Raw genomic sequence first — 20,950 nt, forward strand, 5'->3', positions numbered from 1 at the left:
TTACAGAATGCATTCAAATCATTTGGGATAAATCTGTGATCCCATTTAATTTATAAACCAGACTGTAAAAAGACCTATTGGATGTTCTTGGTGGGTTCTATGCATATCACTGACTTTTTCCTGTAATACTTACCCTAGCAGAGCCCTTTTAATGGACACACAATATGCTACACTGTGCCCAACCTTACCTACTCTTTCTTTTCTCAAAAGACAAGGCACATCTGCCACCTGCTCTAGTCTGAGTCCCAGAAACAACTGTCGAGCAGCAAAAAGATTGATTATCAGTCAAATACTATTGCAGTACACCAGATTTTGGTAGGTTAAGCTTGCTGATCCAGCAAGAGTTGGTGTGAAATTTTCAGTAATGTGTGCCAACATTTTGGTGCTAAAGGAACAGCAGTGCATGTCATGATGAAACACAGCCAAAAGATGCAGACAAAGCAGAGAAGTTTTTGTTGGATGAGAATGAAGTAGAGGTAAAGAAAGAAAGAAATGCTTGATGAATTGGAAAATACAAGCATTCATTAAATATGCCTGGAAAAGTAACCGCACCTTACATAAAATATCACACTGGCTATGAATATTATAACATTAGATTTATCTCAGTAACTCCTAAGATGTTGAGACAACGTGAATACTGATTATTGTTGTATATGTCAGAGCAGCAGGACAATTCATTGACCATGAACCAAAAAAAAAGACAAAATATTTTTTCGGCTAAATTTATTCTCCTTATTGAGTTAATAGACTAAAACATACTCAATGGATCATTTGGACTGTATTCAAGAAGACTGTCATATCATCTGTAATACTACACTACATGCATAATTCATGAGTTATGAAGAAATATAATTTATTCCAAAACATTGCAGGAATATATATATATGGCTCAACTAGTGGGGGAAACTTAAGTATTCCCATCATTCTAGAGTATTTATATGGTTTGCTTCTTTTATAGATATTTATAGGAATTCCAGTGATTAAGCATAATTTGCTATTCTTACAGTAATCTGTTTCTAAAATACAAAACCAGCTATCTTTTGTCTGAGTCAACTGAATGCAAAACCATTTGTAAACAGTTTTCAGTGCAATTAATGTATTTTACAAAACATGAAGATGAATGTTTGTGTTGCTTTTCATCAACATTAAAACACAATTCCAATTTTTATATAAACTCTTGAATGGTACTACATCTACAATTCTAAAAGATTTTAAACAATAACAATGTATCAACTGAAAGCAGTTTACTTTTCTCCTCTAAAATACAATACTTCCAACTATAGTATTTTTAAATTGTTGGGTATTACTGAATGGTGTGGCGTTACAGATTGATTCTTAACGCATTCCAGCTTAACATGCAACATTATTTGGCTAATATTTAATACAATATTTATTCAATTATATTCTGATCATAAAGTCCAGCTATTATATGTCATATTTCAATGGCAATTCCATACATAAATTCGTATTTAAATGCACTAGTCATTTAGTCCAGTAAAATATTGCCCAAATAAAAATCCATTTGCAACAAAATTGAAAATAGTAGCAATATAAAATTCTACACTACGCTCATAAGTAAACCTGAAAGCATATTACAATTAGTGACATGAGAAAATAAACTCAGAGATTATGCTAAAAGAGCTTCAAATTTCAAAATGAAATATTAGAACAGGTGTACATATACATTTCTGTGTAACTTCAACGTGAATATTTCACATTGTGGCATCAGCAGTCTGATAATTATTTTAATGCTTTGTCTTAATAAAGGTCAAATGACTAAATTAATAAAATACTCAAACTCTGAACTATTATTTTTGCTAGTGTAATAAGCCTAATGAATTGTGTCTGTTAGATGTCAGTGAAACTAAACAGTAAATTCAATAATCTCTTATTTAATTTATTATATTTTCACCATTTAACCTCCTGCAGGCTCCCTAATGTCTATTCAGATCTATATTAAATTAAGCACCAATGCTAATGAAGGGCAATAAACGTGGCTGTCAGTAGATTTTTCTTTCATTAAGCACATTATCCTCTTACTGAGCTGTAAATGAGTAAACATTAGTTTTGTTAAACCATGCAAAAAGACAGGATGAAAATCATTTTTAATTGCACCCCTTAAGCCATTGACTGTGGCATTTTTTACCTTTAATTTTTTTGAATGGATCTGAAAAGGGCTCTCCAGTTGAAATATAAACGTCAGCGTCATGGGGTATGTCTATAGCATCGAGTGCTTCAGTGCCGTCTGCCAAGAAGACTCGTCGTGCAGCCATATTCAGCTTCAGCTTCCCAGTGCACTTCTCCAGCAGCTAAATCAGGCCCAAAAGGTAAGAAAAAATATACTCATGTTAATTACTAAAATTTAATCAAGAATCAATACTTAAAAACCAAATCCTAACTAATTTCCCTCAACACAGTATATGTACACCCAATTGTCAAGCATTACCTATCAATGTTATTATTCGACTACCATTTAATTGTATTGATTCTGCAGAAACTCCAAATTCTACTTTACATTTTATGGCTTCTTTTATGTTATATAATTGAAGGTAAAAATGCAATAACTATGTATATGCTTAACAAGTGTGAAAATAAAAAGTGCTTTTCAAAGGTCAATATCCAAACAAAAATGGCTACACAGAAATTATATTGACACTTACCAGTTTAATGGAAAGTGGCACTGTAACTTTAGCAAACACGCTTCTTGTACCATTCTTATAAGCTGTTACTCTGAGTAACTGTGGTTGTCGTTCAAAAATGGGCACTTCAGGGACCTTTTGGGCCAAATGGGATTTTAAGGAAGAAGATCTGTAGAAAAACAATTCCAATTCAGTTGAACTAGATAGAAAGTACTCATTTTATCTACCTATACAAAAATTACAATTTAATTAATATACTCTCTCTCAATGATTATTCAGATTGTGATTATTGCATTTTAAAACAAAGACAAGCATAATAATAAGCCCTTTTCCTAATTATAGTGAGAACTGTAAACCAATGCTTCAAATTAAATTCACCTGTAAAAATTAAAAACTCAGGTGTAAAGTTGTTCTTATAAAATTATACATAAAGATTCCACTGGTTTTTGTCTTCTCGATGCAAGCACTGAAAAGTGATGCTTCACTTTTTAAAAAAACTATTATACTTATTTGACTATGTTTACTAAGAAGTAAATCTGTGTTCAATGGGGCATACTCTGAAAAAAGTATGTAGCCTTATTCCAGTTTTAACCTTTATCAAATGGAATTAGACAAAGCCTGATTCATTTAAACATTCAATATAACAATTTAAATATTAGTGTTGAGCCCTGTTTTTTAATCACCTGTGTGTGGCATTCCAGCTTATTGTGCAATAAATGTGCACTTTTACTGCTTGTAGTGTAGAGTCTAGAAAGTCAGGTTGTTCTGTTATGCCAATGAAATACTCTTCCTCCAATTTTGCTTGGTGTCTATGCACTTCCTACTGTGTGAAGCCACTGTTCATGTATTACCTAGTACTGTTTTCCTCCCAAATATAACAAGACTCTGTCCTTAAATTTTGTGTAGGGTGGTTGCTTTCTTTAAAGTGTGTTGGAGCAATAAATGCTCCTCACCATCACCTATCAACATTGTATTGTATTTTATTTATTTTTGAAAAGGCAGAATAAAACAGCAGCAGAGTCTGTCCCTGTAGCAAAACAATTCTGCCATCTGTTTTTCAGTGATGAGATGTCACACTACTGGCATGGAATAAGAGATAGTGCAAGTATCACGCAAAGAATAAAATGTACTTGAGGTAAACACTGAATTTGTGGGAATTCCTCTTTATAATTTCATATAACGTACACCAACAGCACAACTCACTTCCACATTGTAGTCATATTCCAGAAATTCTGATGTATATGTGATGTTGTTTATAAGTTCTCTCTCAGTTACCCGTCCCATCCCTTCTCTATGATAAAAAATAAATATTCCTATACATGATGTGATTTAGGAATGGAAAGGTATGCAAACTGTACATTAACTTGATGCCTGCTGATCCATTTCTGAGCATGCATGTTCACCAGAGTGGCCCAACAGGCCTTTTATGGGTAGAAAAATATTGACCTATTATGTATAATAATCTCCGTGTGACCTATAAGAACTTCTCATATAAGGTATATATATCACATTTAAAGCAGTTCTGTGAATAACCAAGATGGCAAGCACACCTACTAGACTAGATGCCAGTGAACTCAGAGGGTCTTACCTTTAAGTAAACAAGTTTAGGATTGCACTGTGATACCACTATATCATAAATCTAAATAAAGATTGCAGTCTTTTACTGTAAGTTTGAGGTTGTCAATTGAATCATCACTGAGTCAGTTGAAAGGAGACAGAACAGCAACAGTCATAGTTAAAAGGAACATGGAACAGCTTTGATTACCTTAGCTGACCTGGAGGAGCACTGACAGGTCTGTTTCTCTTGGATGGTGATATAAGAGAAAAATTGTTTGTACTATTTGATTTGTAGCTGACTAGTTCTGATATTCTATCACTTCTCTGAACTGATTTTATTTGATGTGTGGAACCATCTTGAAGCTCTGACCTTCTTGGTATTACTGATTGCAGGGGACTCACAGGGCCAAACAGAGGCTCTCTTTGCTTTTCTTCTGTTTTTTCATATGCCTTTGTGTAAGGGGTGATACATTTTCTGAAAGAAAAATAGAGAGGAGGGGGACAGATATTGGGATTAAGTAATCCCAAAACTAGGACAATGTGGGAAATCCAGTCATGCACCCATGCCGGAAAATGTGACCAAAATGGGTGGGCAAATTAGGAAGGAGATATATTAAGGAATTACTACAACACTGTCAAAGAGAAAGAATGTATCAAAGCACTTTGAGTACATTGCTATGGTCACAACCTTAGATGGGAATTATTTCTTTTAACCAGTAATACCCTAAATGTTACACATGAAAAAGCTACCCAGATATTTAGATGATCTGTTTGCATGTACGTTTGAAATATATCAATATAGCATTTTTCTCTGTTCATATTGTAGTTTGTTGCCTTTACTAAGATATTTATTAAGAGGATGTCTTCATAATCCTATTCCATACATGGGAATGTAGGCCTAAATGGTGTAGTTTGCCTTGTGAGTTCAGTTCAGGATTAAGGTTTACTTTACTTTTTTTCAAGAAGACCAAGAACAATTTATTTTGTTAAATTAAGTGTAAGCCAACAGATGCAGCATTTTTAGGTTACCTTATTATAGTCAATAGTGATACAAATAATGCATTTTCCCCTTCATTTGTGCCAAAGGTGACACAGCAGAATACTTAAGGAAACAGCAAGGCTTCTGAACTGCATTTAGATTTTAAATTTCAGAAATGAGAAAGACACAGGTGAGTGCTACAAGTGGCAGCTAGAGCAGAGGGAGAAGGAAGTGGATCATGACTTTCAACAGTAAAGAGAGAGAGAGAGGGGGGGGGGAGGGAGGGAGGAAGAGCTGAGGCTTAGTATATTTCAAAAAGCTAAAGAGGAGATTGATGATGAGATCAATCTCATCCAAGGTAAGGCCTGGCCGAGGCTGAATGATAAAGATGAAACAAATTCACAACAGGCAACATCCATTCCCCCCCCCCCACTGTAGTATCAGACTTCTATACAGAATGCAACATGGGTTTTCACAAGTTCCTCCAAGTGTCAAACAATATTTTAGGGTTGCCATATGTCTTCTTTTTCCAGGACATGTCCTCTTTTTCATGATGAAAGTCATCATAGAGATCTATAGTTAAAAGGGAAGTTGGCAAAATGTGTCCTCCTTTTTGCTCTTCAAAATATGGCAACCCTGCTATAAGAAAGCAAAGCTGTGGTGTGCTTCAGTAACAATCATTCTTATAAAGGAGCAGCACTGTCTCAGTTGTAAGCTCCACCTTTAGTGAAAGGCACCTCTTCAGTTGAAAGGGTTCATCCTGCTTCATCATCCCTTTAACTGGTGCTGGTTTTGACCTATAAAGCTTTAAATGGCTTGGGACTGCAATACCTCAAGAACTGCCTCTCTGCTTATGAACCTCCCCGGACCCTGAGATCTGAGGCTCTTCTTCATGAGCCCCCTCCACGAGAGGTCTGGAGGGTGGCAACACAAGAGTAGGCCTTTTCTGCAGTAGCTCCCCATTTGTGGAATGCTCTCCCCAGGCTGGTTTGGCTGGTGCCTTCATTATACACCTTTGGGCACCAGGTGAAAAATGTCCTTTTTAATCAAGCCTTTGGCTGGTAGACATCTAATGCACTTTTAAATGTGTTGTGGAAGGGAGGATTATTGAATTGTCTTTGTATTTATTGTATCTATTTTCATTATGTAGTTTGTGGTATTTATATTGTGGCTTTGTGTTGTGAACAAATTTTAACAACAAGAACTCCTTTGACAGAGTGGTGGAGACTTTGGTTCTACTGGGGCTTATGTGATGGAGTCCACTGAGTCAAGAACAGCAGTGCAATATTATTTCCTTCCTTCCTTCCTTCCTTCATTCCATGTAGCACCTTTCTGCCAAGACACCCAAGGGGATTTACAGGTTTAAAGTGCTAAGACACATGATGTAACATGTGAAATGGGGAGAGGGGGAGACAGTCTGACTGACGCAAGCCCTGACGTTGTCTCTGCCGGGTCCCTCACACTCTTCCTCCTAGGTCAAATGACTCATTTGCCACTGAAAAGGGCTTTTTAGTCAAAATGTGCCTGTCAATTGGCTACAGAAGATACCTGGTTCATGCACACCCGAAATGATATTTACATGTATTCAGTTTGCCAACAAGTGTTGTATATGAAGACATATTTATTGCTTACAGTATTCATTTCATAAAGCTATCATTTAAGTTACATATTTTATGTACAAAACATATTTGCAATACATTCACAGGCCACTTTGATTCCTTTGTACTCCTATATCATTGGTCAGGGAACACATACTATTGGTTTAGTTTTGATTACAAGGTCACCCTGACAACCCACTCACACCACGACTAACCTCAGTTTCACACATGCAACTCCCCTTAAACCTTCTCCAGAGTCACTTCTATTGACAACTGACAAGTAAATGGGGCACCCATGTTCAGAAGAGAGGAACAAAATGGAAATGATATTACCCTCATGCCTTCCTGTAAGTTTTCTAATGGTATTTGGCTAGCCACTGTTAGAAACCAAATCCCAGACTATATGGAGCAGTATGCCTAGCCTAAGATCACAAAAGCCCACTCAATCAAGGCCCACTTTGTTCCCACAATACCATGCTTCAAAAATAATTTGTTTTCAGCACCACCTCAAGAGTAGTTTCTTTTGCCACACATGGCAGGCTTCCGAAAAACTCTGGAGCACTGAGACTCTGAAGGGGTCTCATCTTGCAAACGTGCTTTCTTGGGCTTGCCCTACTTAAAATTTCCCTTCTAACTAACTCATACCCTGAAGAAAGGAAATTTGATCCCAGGGTCATGACAGCATTGAAGAAAGAAAGAAGGAACAGCTGAAGGTGGGAAACAGGAGGTGAATTTGACCTCTTGCTAAGTATTATGACATCAACACCATCATTTTATTATTTATACCCCACCCATCTGACTGGATCATAGAATCATAGAGTTGAAGAGACCACAAGGGCTATCCAGTCCAACCCCTGCCAAGCAGGAAACACCATCAAGGGATTGCCCCAGCCACTCTAGGTGGCTTCCAGCTTATACAGAAGCATAATAAACATCAAACATCAAAAACTTCCCTATACAGGGCTGCCTTCAGATGTCTTCTAAAGGTTGTATAGTTACTTATGGAAAGGGGGTGGTGGCCATTATGTTGGCATGTAAGAAAAAGTGATAAGGCTGGGTTGACCATACTCACTTTTTCAGTACTGTAGTATCTACATTCCTTTGACATAAAGTCAAGGGTGAAGTTGAAACACCACAACTTCTTTCTGAAGTTACAGAACACGGGGCATAAGTTGAGTCACAAGTTTCTGTTTCACCATTTTCCATTTCCTGCAGAGTGAAAATAAAATATTCAATCAAAGTTTCAAGTATAACTTTCTCTATGCTCAGTATATGTTTCTAAAATGAAGCTGGATTAAATACAAGTACTTTTGATATCTGGTCACACTCTAACTTTAATATTATAATATATATTTATAATATATATAATAAAGTTAATATATATTAACTTTAATATTATAATATTTATTATAATATTATAAAAGTAACATAAGAAGAGTAGCTTAAGTAGGCAACACCAACCATCCAATAACCTTCTCTATCGTTGTCCATTACCGGATGCTACAACAGATGCATATTATTAGTTTGGAGGCATTAAAAGAATGTTGCTGTCATTACTACTATTATTATATTTATTTACATCCCACCTTTTTCCTGGACCAGGACTCAAGGTGGCTTACACAAATTAAAACAAGATATATGAAATATAAAAGGTAAAAACACATATAAGACAATCATTAAAATAATTAAACTGTATTAAATATAAAAACTAATCTATTAAAATAAAGCTAATAAAACTATAAAAACATCACAGTAATATTAAAAACACTTTCTTTAAAAAGTCAGTTCCCAAAGGCCTGTGTGAATAAAGCAGTCTTCAACTGCTGCCAGAAGAATAAAAAGGAGAGACCCAGCCTAGCTTTTCTAGAAAGGGAGTTCCGAAGACAACCTCAGGGAAATATGACCTATGAACTTACCAACTCTTCTTCAGAGAGCCAATTATGGCGTTGGCTATTATGACACTGCAACGTACAGCAACATGTATAAAATCTATCATGTGATAGCAATGTAAAGTCTAGGATCTTAGATGTACGATAAGGTTCAGAATGCCTAAGCTAGTAAAAGGCAGTTCTGGCAACCAGAACTGCCTTTTACTAGCTTAGGCATTCCCAGAGCACAGCTTAACTATGTACGTGGCTATTTGGGGAAACTGTGACCCCATCTCCCAGTGGTTTCATGTAGTTGTTGAAAAGTACAAGGGACGAGACAGGAACTTAAATGTCAGTGACCAAGGGGTGGAACAAAAGTTTTCCAGCACCATCTTCTGAGTCTCTCCATTAGGAAGGACTCCGTAACACCATACTTCCATGACCCAACTTGCGGACATGGTCCAGAAGGATACCATAGTCAATGGTATAACCAGTATTGTGTTGTAGAGCAGTATGGTGCTGAGCTAGGACCTGGGAGACCAGGGTTCAAATCCTGACTCAGCCATGGAGCTGGTTAGGTGATCTTGGGTTAGCCACAATCTCTCAGCCTAACTTACCTAACAGGGTTGTTGTCATAATAAAATGGGGATGGGAGGTGAACCTTATAACTACCCTCAGCTCTTTCAAGGACATCTGGGGTAAAAGTAACAATATTAACACAGGAAGCTGCCAGGTTCCAAGAGAAACAATAGGGTCACATTTGTCACATCTACAGATAGGTAGCCTTGTTGGTCTGCCATAGTCAAAACAAAATAAAAAATAAAAAAATTCCTTGCAGTAGCACCTTAAAGACCAACTAAGTTTGTTCTTGGTATGAGCTTTCATGTGCATGCACACTTCTTCTTAGTTGGTCTTTAAGGTGCTACTGGAAGGATTTTTTTATTTTTTATTTTATTTGTCACACATCTGTTTGGCAGCATAGGTTTCCCTAAGAACAACCAAGGCAGTTTCTGCCCTGAACCCAGGTTGTAAGCCAGAATGGAATGGATCTAAATATCCTGTCTCATCCAAGACTGCCTGAGCTCACACAACAGCACCGCCACACACTCCAAAATCTTACACACTGGTTGTATTCACTTCAATGCAGCAATATCACTTCAAGACTTTGAATGGCTGTGAAATCAAACAAGCTAGATACTACTGGAATCCAAAGAAAATAATATACCAAACTATCATACAAAATATTCTACTCTGATGTCGTCTTTCAAAGTTCACATGGTTCAAAATGGAAGTTTCACCTGACTTCAGAAATGTATCAAAAGATAATAACTGGCAATGCACAGTATAGATGTGTTCAGTTCAGTGTCAAATAGTAAGGGTAAGAGATAATGAAGGACATTCAAGGAACTGTAAATGACCTGCTATTTATATCTGGCAAAATATGTTTATATTTTAAAAAGAAACTATATAACCAGACAAATGTTAAGAATGTCAGAATTACTTCATATTTTCTGAAGAATATATGTCATCAAAGCCAATTAGCCCATTGCCCCTTTTTCACAAGCATGTGGAAATAAACCCAATTATCTTGAAAAAAGCCAATTAAAAATTAAACAGATAATCTTAATATCCAAACTTCTAATAATCTTTGGATAATTACTTTTCTCACAAATATGTTTTTAATGTAAACTGTGAAATATTGTCCTTACAAGCAGCAAATACAACATTCTCAATGCTCTGTTGTCTTTAAATGTTGCATTGCAGCTTGCGGTAACAAGTAATCATAGTGACATTAAACATGCCTACTTTTCTGATGCAGGTCTCATATTTACAGAGCAATCCTAACTATTAATATGCCAGGGGGAGAGATATATGTGCTACAATGGCAAAATGTCTGCCATGTCTTATACTCGTCTAGCCCAGAACACTAAGGGAAAACACACTGCTCCAGAAAAGCGCAGAATGGATAACAGGAGCCACACTCCCAGAAACCTTGGAAGCACTGCCAGTGCCCCCCTTACACAATTTATACTACACACAACTCACATAGGCTGCTTATTCATCGCAACACACAAGGAAGGAAGAGGAGGCCATATAGCACAACACCTAAACAGCTTCTTGTGGAAAGGCCTGCAGAAAGAAAACAGTATCTGCTTTGGAGCAATGCTAAAGGACCCACTGAAGGAGGGAAAGGACCAATATAACAGCAAATTGTCCAGTAGCACCTTAAGGTAAAGGTAAAGGGACCCTGGACCGTTAGGTCCAGTCGCGGACAACTCTGGAGTTGCATGCTCATCTCACTCTATAGGCCGAGGGAGCTGAGTTGTCCGCAGACAGCTTCCGGGTCATGTGGCCAGCATGACTAACTGCTTTCTGGCGAACTAGTTTGTTCCTGGTATAAGTATGCATACAAAGCTTATACCAAGAACAAACCTAGTTGGTCTATAAGGTGCTACTGGACAATATATTGACTGCGTCAGACTAACACAGCTACCTACCCGAATCTATAAACAGCAAAGTCAGCCACAGCACACAGAGCAACAAGCTCTGGGTGTTCACAGCTACAGGCAGTGGCAGGAAAATCTAGCTGTCATGAATGCAACCCAAGATTGGAGGAGTGCACAGAGACATGTATTAATTTTATTGAACAAAGAGCTTTCAGTCATGTAATACATTCACACATGCTCTGCAGGAATATAGTTACCAACAATAGTTTCTCTGACTAACCAAGTGGCCAGTTTAGAAGCATCGAGAGAATGTGTGTGGAATTGCTCCTTGGTTTCATCCAAGGGTTTCATCCAAAGTTGCCTATGACTCCAAATTTCTTATATTCTCTGCTCAGGTCTCTTCATTACATTAGGGTGTGTTAGAATGACAGTTGCAGGGTGAATGTCAGGCGGGCCAAAGCTCAGGCTTGCAAGAGATGTTAAAAATAATTTTAAAAATGTTTTTTTCAGCTATGTTCAAAGCAAGAGGAAGCACAAGCATGTAGTAGGGCCTCTGTGGAGAAGACGGAGAAATGTTATTGGGTGATAGAGAGAAGGAGGAACTGCTCAACACCTACCGGTACTCTGCCTCTGTCTTCGCCCAAAAAGGAAAGAAGTGCCTAACCTGGCGGTAACAGAGTAAACAATGTAACAAGGGAGCTGCAAGATAGGGAAAGAGGTGGTAAGGGAACACCTAGCTGCTTTAAATGAATTCAAATCTCCAGGGCCTGGTGAGCTGTACCCAAGGATACTAAAGGAGCTTGCAGATGTAATCTCAGAGCCTCTGCCTATAATCTTTTAGAATTTTTGGCAGAGAGGAGAAGTCCCTGCAGACAGGAGGCAGACAAATGTTGTTCCTATCTTCAAAAAGCAGGGAAAAGATTACCCAGGTAACTACTGACCAGTGAGCTTGAACAGATAATTAAACAGTCAGTCTTTGGAGGTTTGTAAGCAGATGTTGATTCTGTTCCCCATCCCTGGAAGAAGGCATGAGGTGAGAAACAAAGTGCAAATTGGAGTCCCGCCACAGGGAGTAGATCCATCACCTTTTGCATGTCACATTGAGGCAAAAGAAGGGGAGCTCTCTGAACTTGAAGCAATACTGTAGACACCATAGAACAATCCCCTACCCTCTTAGTCATAACATAAGACAGGAATTGTTCACATTATGGGGCAACTGTCTCCCCTTAATGTCAAGATCCAGCCATAGAAACCAAACGTACATGGGCTGTAGGAGAAACCTTAACCTGGTTGAACAGTTTAAGTTTCACATGCAGTGGGTTCAGGTTTGAATCCAAGAGACAACTTCACACTACAGAAGGTAAGAAGAGGATCCACACTCTGCAACAGCTGATCCAATCAGAAAAAGCACTGTATTGGCTAATCGCCTGGCTACTAAATGAGCCTACTTGCCTTTTTGGTCCACCCTTTCCCCTGGAAACCCACATGACCCATTGCCCCACTATTTTGCTTCCCTCCCCTACTCACCCCACCCTCTGCACCTAACCAGCTGCTTTATACACCCTGGCAGCAATACCTATCCCACTAGTGCACATTCTCACCTAGAAGGACAGGGAAACATGACTGGTCAGAGAGTGACAAGCCCACTGGTTCTGAACCATGGTGATGTCAAACTCCAGCTGCTACACTCTCCTATAAGTTCCATCCTGAGACCAGCTGAGAGGCATGGTATTGAAGAAGAATTGAAAACCTTTGAACATTGAAATATTTTCAAACCTGAAAACATTTGCTTACTTAGCAAGTAAGTAGGCTAATAAAGGCAGGTTAGCACAGGTTGCCTATCCCTGTGTAGCAATAGGCCTTCTCTCTTTGAAATTAAACTATCCTAGAATTCATAGTTTTATAGAGGAAGGCAACAATGCTGCAATTCAGGTTGCAATGGAGATGTTCTCCTGTAAGAAGTAGGGGTTGGATATTGACATTTGAGATTCAGCTAAAAGGCTGCACTAGATGCCTACAGCTGTTGATAATTTTTTGCACATTTTCTGTGAAATGACATGCTATGACCCTACACTCAGAAGCAGCACTCTTTCCTCTGGTGGTTCAATGAGTTTCAAGAATGGAACACCCCCTTGTGAAATTCAACTAGTCATCATTACATACACCGAGGTGCAATCTATACACATATAAAAAATGCTGCGAAAATGCTTAAAAAGTTTTTTTTTTTGGAAAAGAATAGCTTGAATTTGTCATAGCTCACCATCGCCATCTAGTGTCACATTTGTATACTGCCTGTTACAACACACTTGAAACTTATTTGCAGCTGTATAGCTGAGTCCTAGAATGCTGAATACTTTCATACCCAGCCTACTTCTCCAGCATAAGCAACACACAACCACGCTTACTGCCATGCATATGGATTATGTGACAAATACACAAAATTGCCAAGGCACTGTATATTCATTTCCTTGGTTATAATTCTCTGTAGAAAGGTTGGAAAGGTTCAGTAAACAGACCATATTGGCAGTGTGTGTGTGTGTGTGTGTGTGTGTTGTGCAGCAATTTTAGACTGCTACAGTAAAAAATTGACTTGCTTTGGAATCTGCCTGAGCATAATGCTACAGCTTATAAGCAAGAAGTAGAATGAAAATGCCAGACATTTTTATGCCTCTGTCTGAACAATTAGAACCTGATTAAAAAGCAGTTGCTGTCTGGAGTTTAACGAGCAATTTATGCACTACCTGACAAAACATTATCTGAACATTTCATTCAAATCAACTTGAATAACAGCAATGACACACTGTTTAAGAATAGGCTTCAGAGGATCAACAATATATTAATACTTGCGGTTTTAAAAAACATTTTACACAGAAATCCTGTACATGTCTATACAGAAGCCCCACTGAGTTCAAAAGGACTTGCTCTTATTGCAGCATCAGTAACATTTCTAGTAAGTATAATAAAAATTAAAACTTGAAATTGCCACATAAAAGAATTAACAGTAAAATAATTTCTGAATCCAAAAACAAAGGAAGGAGTTAAAATCAAACTGAATCGATCTCTATTCAGTTTTACATAAATAGGTAGACATAATCAATTTGGCTATAATCCACAATTTACTTAACCATTCATTATTAAGGGTGCAATCCAAATCCTAGCTGAGCATCAGTAAGGTATGATGGAACAGCAGGGTAACTGCCACATCCACAGTCCTATTGCTTATGCTGGCTGGGACAGAAGGTGTGTGGGTCTGCAAAAAGCCTGAGACTGACTGAGTGATCAGGCCCAAAGTGACCCCAAAGCCATCAAGTGGGGTTGGTTTGAGATCTAGCAGATTCTGGGCCAGCTCATCCCCTCCTATAGAAAACTCCATTTTGTGGCTTTTGCAGGCAGCCACCGGGGGGGGGGGGCAGGAAGCTCAGCTACCCACTCTTTCACTAGACAGAAAAGGGAGCTGTCATCAGCGGAGTAATGCTAGCATCATTCTTTGGGTGGCCAGTGGAGCTGTTCTGGGTGTGGCACAGGAAGACCTCCATCCCATTCAACCCCCAACCCTGTGTGCTGAAATGGGGAGTTGTGTTGCACCATAAGGATGCTACTTTAGTGTCCTGAATCCCTGGCCTACCTAGCAGTGAATCAGTATGTCGAGTCCCTAGTCTGGGGTCAAGCCACATGTCCAAAGTCCCACAGAAATCCAACAGCACCCAAGCTGAGGCCCCTCAACATGGACAGTTGAGCTGACACATCACCTCAGCTCTGCTGTCCTTTTATACTCTGCGTGCTGATAGCAGCATCTGGGCTTGATGAGGCATGTGACCCTCACCTGCTCCAAGCCTACTCCAGCTGAGGAATCACACATCTCCTCCCAGAGCCACAGAGCCCCACCTGGCCAGCTATGGAGCTGGGCTGTGGGCTCTTGCCTGCCTCAGCCTCCTGGAGCATCCACCCAAAGCTCCCTACGCATCAGAGCCTACCTTGTTCATGGAGACAGGGCCCCCTCTGGCTCTGGGTCCTGCTGCTCTGGTTCCTGTGCACTGACCCACATCCCTTTGTCATTCTCTGTCACCCTGTGACTACTTCCTTACACCAACCTTCCCTTCCCCATCCCCAGCTTGCCCCAGTGTGTCCCAGTCCCTCGCCAGGATCCTCTTCCTCCTCCCCATTGTCTTGCCAGTTCATGACATTTAGGTTTCCATTAGTAGGAACTAGCGTGTATTTGCAGGTTAGTATATTCTCTACTAATTCATATGTCACAGGGTAGTTTACATAGCATAAAGAAAAATTAAGTTCAACAGTATATTAGAACCAATAATATTTTACTATAAGCAGCAACTATTTAATAAGATTAACATTTTCTTTACCAATTAATCTTTGTTAATATAAATGTTAAACTTTGTTAAAATAAATGTGAGGGGAGGATGAATAAAATCAGGCACCTGTGGTAAAAAAGCACCTTCATTCTTTTTAAATTTTGCATTTCATTTTTTCCAATGCTAAGTACCACTTATATAAGACAATAACTATTCTCCTTGGAAGCAGAGCCACATGTAAAAATAATTTCCCATTTTTCTTTTGAATGTGAACCTTCCAGCAATGCCTCTAATTTTCTCTTAAATCATTTCTCAGTCATCTTAATGTTTCTAGTAGATAAACATTGATAAATGTTTGATACCCAATAATCTGAACTGTTATCATCTTTATACAAACTCATAAGTTACTGTATGACGGAGACTGCAATCCTAAACACACATACCTAGGAGTAAGCCCCACTGAAACCAATTGATCTTACTTCTGAGTAGGCAAGTATAAAATTCTACTATAAGGTTACCATTTCTAACGTTATTCCACACAGCAACTATATTATTTGTAAACGCACAATTAATCCATTCCATGGTTCAAAATTATTGGAAGGTATTTAACTGGTGATTTCTACTTTTAAACAGCAAACTTAGGTTTTTATCCATGCAATGTTTCATGAAATTTGTGTTGTAATATCAATTTTTATTTATATATAAATGCAAGCAAGTTTAAAACAATCACTACTAAAATAATAAAACAACAGCCTACTGCTAGAATGACTTAACATCTGATTAATGTTGCATCTTGAATTCAGGTTAAGAAGTAGATGTTTTAATGGAAAATATATAGATAAATTGGCACTGTTGACAATGGCATAAACCAAACCATACTATCTTTTGAATTATCATATCTGACTGAATTTCCTCTTTTGCTCTTAATTCACCTGCAGCACATTAGACAAGGTAATAATTTATGATAATCATATGAAAATATACAATTAATATTCATCACCTCTAGTTTCTCATCACTTTAGATAATCAGTAATGCAGAGTGAAAATGCTGTCAGATTTCTAATTGCTTTGTAATGGGCCTGAAATAGGGAAATCATTAAAGACAAACAATCTGTCACTTGTCTGTTACTTTAACTATCTATCACTAAAAAAGAAACTCATTAAAGAAATTGCTAATGAGCTACAAAAGACTGCACTGAATGTGTCCTGAATGTGTGTATTTTAAACAATACAGTATCTGCCTAAATAATTCCCTAGACACTGTATACATTTTTGTGGACTTAGGAAACATGTATCGCTCATGCATCTTGATTTTATTATGATAGTTTCAAACTTAACATGTAAATAATTCACATTATTTTCAATGTGACTTACTTCCACATGGCATCTACTGACCTGAGATCCATGTGTACAGATGCATCCCGTTACTTCTATAGAAAGCTGCTCTCTGTGCATATGGGCAACATAGACTGATTGTTTTGAGTCTTCCTGTCTCAATACTTCCTTGCCCTTCGGTCAGGGGATTCCTATTTATCAAATAAATTTACTAGGGAACCTCCACATAATTTATTATCAGGGCAGGCAGATCTGGTACTATTACTGCTATTAATACTTTCACTAACTATTTATTTAGCATCATCCCTGTGTAAAGGGATAAAATGGAAGTGACATACCGGTCCTTACTGTTTAGAAGGCTTACAATAGTCAAATAATTGAGTGTCATCACTTTAGCCAAACCAACAACCACCACCTACAAAAGGGAGTTGTCAGCTAATTCAGGGTAACACTGAGGTTGACCCTGTGTGTGTGTGTGTGTGTGTGCGCGCGCACGCACGCACGCACAAACACCCCCCCCTTTAGAACAACCCCTTAAGGTGGAACACTCCACCCCCCAAAATAAATAAAAAACCCAGCCCAGTGAGGACTTAACATGTCTAGCGCCCTCAGAATACTGACTGTTGAGAAGCAGGGGAGAATTCTGAAAACTGGATGGACAGAAAAAAATTGAATGGTTTGGTTGGAAATGTAGGAGGGAGGCAGAGACACAGATATAAACAGGAAAGAGAGAACCATTTCATTGGCTGTAAAGGCCATTTCTTGGTACACACTGAGAAGTTATTTTGAAATATCCCAAGGGACAGAAGTGCTTAACTGCCATAAAAATCAATGGAGAAATCCAAATAACATTAAACAATTTGTCTGTTGGTGGCTTGATCTTACAAAAATAATAAAGTAGTTTAAAAGCTTTCTTTTTATTGTATTTTAAAAGATGAGATCAACATAATAGTTTTGCAATCTCAATAATTTATCTGAAACTTGGATAACTTTTCTCTAAAAAAATATAAAAAAATGTTAAGTAGCAACTTAGAGACCAACTAAGTTGGTTCTGGGTATAAGCTTTCATGTGCATGCACACTTTTTCAGATACACTGAAACAGAAATCACCAGACCCTTATATATAGTTGGAGGGTGGGGTGGGGTTTTTCTCAGAAGGGTAGTAGGAGATGGGTGATTGACTCTTTTCTCTAAAAGTATGAATCAGAAAAAATCCATCTGCAGCAATTTACATATAAAGGTAATGGTTCATGAGCAAGTAATAATAATAATAATAATAATAATAATAATAATAATGTTATTATTTATGCCCTGCCCATTTGGCTCGGTTTCCCCAGCCACTCTGGGCAGCTTACAGCACATTAAAAAATGGTAAAACATTTTAAATTTCCCAATACAGGGTTGCCTTCAGATGTCTTCTAAAAGTCAGATAGTTGTTTATTTCCTTGACATCTGATGGGAGGGCGTTCCACAGGGTGGGCGCTACCACCAACAAGGCCATCTGGAGCTGGTAGACAGCTGCCCTGGACACAGAATTGACCTGCACCTCCATGGACAGCTGTAAGTCTAAAATGACTCCCAGGCTGCGCACCTGATCCTTCAGGGGCACAGTTACCCCATTCAGGACCAGGGAGTCCTCCACACCTGCCCACCCCCTGTCCCCCCAAAACATTACTTCTGCCTTGTCAGGATTCAGCCTCACTCCATTAGCCATTAGCCACCATCCATCCTCCAACCGCCTCCAGACACTCACACAGGACACTCGCCACCTTCACTGGTTCTGATTTAAACGAGAGGTAGAGCTGGGTATCATCTGCATACTGATGAACACCCAGCCCAAACCCCCTGATGATCTTTCTCAGTGGCTTCATATAGATGTTAAAAAGCATGAGGAAGAGGACGGTACCCTGAGGCACCCCACAAGTGAGAGCCCAGAGGTCTGAACACTCATAACCCAACACCACTTTCTGGATGTAGCCCAGGAGGAAGGAGCAGAACCACTGTATAACAGTGCCCCCAGAAAGATGTCATGGTTGATGGTACCAAAGGCCGCTGAGATAACCAGCAGAACTAGGAAGCAGTTCTGTGTGTCAAACATATGGTAGGCCTAAAGATTATTGGAAACAGTGGGGAAAGGGTTTTCTGGAAAATGATTTGTGAACAACATAACATGTGACAATTCACTGACAGACACCCACAAATAAATGTCTCCGAAGCAAGACCCTGTGTATATGACACTTTAATATGCATTCACAAGCTGCAGGTCAGCATCAAGTCCATGTGAGAAGTTGTAATGCCCACAGGAATATACACTTGGCTGTGGCAACACCCTAATGATTTGTTTCTTTTCACCCCAACTTTTATCATCAATTGCAGGGAAGACAAATGTCACAGAAATCTCATTTTAAAAGGGGATTTCATACTAATGAATATTATTTTGCATCACCTGGCCAACCAATTTCCCAGTCTCAAATTCAACATTAACAACATTTTGAACTGACACCAGTACTTCAGTGGCTGTTTCTGCTTCATCACCTTTTTAAAAAGATAATCACATTTCCCACAGGGACAGTATTCCTGTTTACTGTTTGTAAATTAAGTCTGCCTTCAACCTTTTATGGAGTTGTACTGTTCCCTGAGGCAAGGCAATAGACCTTCTGCTCCTGAGTCAATGTTTGTATCTCTAGATCAGAGGTGAGGAACCTTCGGCTCTTGGGCCAATCTTGGCCCTCCAGACTTCTTCATTTGGCCTGTGAAGTCATTTGCACAAGCCATGGTCACCCATGACATCAGGTGTACTCATACAGGTAACGACAGGGCTTTACCAAAGGGGCAGGGCTTGACCAAAGCTCATTTGTGCAGCTTCCAAAGTGCTCAACTCCCAGCTGGTTGTCAGGATGCTTTGAAGCACTGTGCAAAGTAAGGACCCAGCACAAAGCAGGACAACTTCACCTTCACATCAACCAATATGAAGGGAGAGCAATCCTGCAGGCAGCATTCCCATACCCAGCACTAAGCAGGATTGCTGCCCACATTAATCCTGCCTTGTTGTTGTTATTTAGTCGTGTCCGACTCTTCGTGACCCCATGGACCAGAGCAGGCCAGGCACTCCTGTTTTCCACTGCCTCCCGCAGTTGGGTCAAACTTCAATCCTGCCTAGCTGCTTTCATTAACTAACTAGGTGGCTCATAATATACGTAGCCCTGTATCAAGGATAAACGTCTTCCATTTCCACCTTCACCAGAGTCTCATTATAGCTACTCTCTTCCAAGCTCAGTTCATCATTTGCCCAATCAGAATACTAGCAACAAACGACAAGTTGTATTAGTAGATGTGACAGTATCAAATTGATGTGGAGGGACAGAAATTGGCATTTACAGATTTGCACTCTGAGCATATATTTACACAGAAGTCTGATTCATTGTGTGTTGCTTGATCATAAAGGGTGGCAATCAACGTTCAGAGAAGACCCACTGAAATCAACAAACGTGACCAAGTTAGGTCCATTCATTGCAGTGGGTCTATTCTGAATAAAACTTAGCTGAATAGCAACCGAAGAATGCCCCAGTCTACATCCTTAACTAGAACTAACTTATGACAAAAAAAAAAAGTTTTGCTCTACTTTTCTAAACCCAGAACTCTTGCTATTTTAAAGCAAGGTAGCTCAGGAAAAAACAGTGGCATTCCCATATCTGCCCCCCTCCCCGTTTCCATATGTTCCTTATCTTGGGGCTTAGGAATTGCCTCCTTCCACCCACCCCCACCAACTTATATGGAATGCGACTCCTTTCAAATTTCTCCTCCAGCGTCTCCAGATTGGGGATGAGGGTGCTGAAAATAGGCAATATTTAGAGCGGGCTAAACATCCGCTTAGACCCGTTGCTCGAAGAAGCAAGAAAAGACTAAGCGAAGCTTCCCTTAAATTTTCTCTGGAAGAGATAAAGTTAAGCCCGGGGGGGGGGAGAGGAGGAGAGAGGCTCTCGATTTTACCCAAACGGAGAATTAAGTAGCGTGAAGACAAACGCTCACTCACAAAGCGCCGCGGCTTCTCCATCTGCTCGGAGCGGCCTTCGGTCGCCATGACGACGGCGTCTCTCCTCAGCCGGGCTCGCTTTCCTCCGTGTGCGTCGACATGTGGGGCCGGGTAGGAAACAGGGACAGCATCCGGAACGTTGCTTACAACGAAGCGCTATGAGGTTAGTCGACCGTTCTTCCTG

At 39.2% G+C, this 20,950-nt stretch overlaps 2 protein-coding genes and 1 long non-coding RNA gene across 3 annotated transcripts in view; 1 reads left to right on the forward strand and 2 right to left on the reverse strand.

Annotated features, from left to right (window-relative positions):
- The window catches only part of DCDC1 (doublecortin domain containing 1), a 230,038-nt gene extending 225,023 nt beyond the window's left edge, over positions 1–5,015 (reverse strand). The window contains 4 exon segments of the mRNA XM_033160812.1: positions 2,147–2,309; positions 2,661–2,808; positions 4,405–4,671; positions 4,978–5,015. Of these exon segments, the coding sequence (XP_033016703.1) occupies positions 2,147–2,309; positions 2,661–2,808; positions 4,405–4,671; positions 4,978–5,015 (616 nt within the window).
- Positions 5,016–7,845: 2,830 nt separating this feature from the next.
- LOC117048020 lies at positions 7,846–20,865 on the reverse strand. The gene is made up of 2 exons (XR_004426790.1): positions 20,767–20,865; positions 7,846–7,982 (listed from the first exon to the last, which is right to left on the reverse strand). It is a non-coding gene; the product is annotated as an uncharacterized LOC117048020 (long non-coding RNA).
- DNAJC24 (DnaJ heat shock protein family (Hsp40) member C24) overlaps positions 20,827–20,950 on the forward strand; it is a 37,337-nt gene continuing 37,213 nt past the window's right edge. Inside the window, exon 1 of the mRNA XM_033151313.1 lies at positions 20,827–20,929. The gene's annotated coding sequence lies outside the window, so the exon portion shown is untranslated. The remainder of the gene's footprint in view (positions 20,930–20,950) is intronic.

This window comes from Lacerta agilis, chromosome 1 (genome assembly GCF_009819535.1).
Source record: "Lacerta agilis isolate rLacAgi1 chromosome 1, rLacAgi1.pri, whole genome shotgun sequence".
Taxonomy (NCBI): Eukaryota; Metazoa; Chordata; class Lepidosauria; order Squamata; family Lacertidae; genus Lacerta; species Lacerta agilis.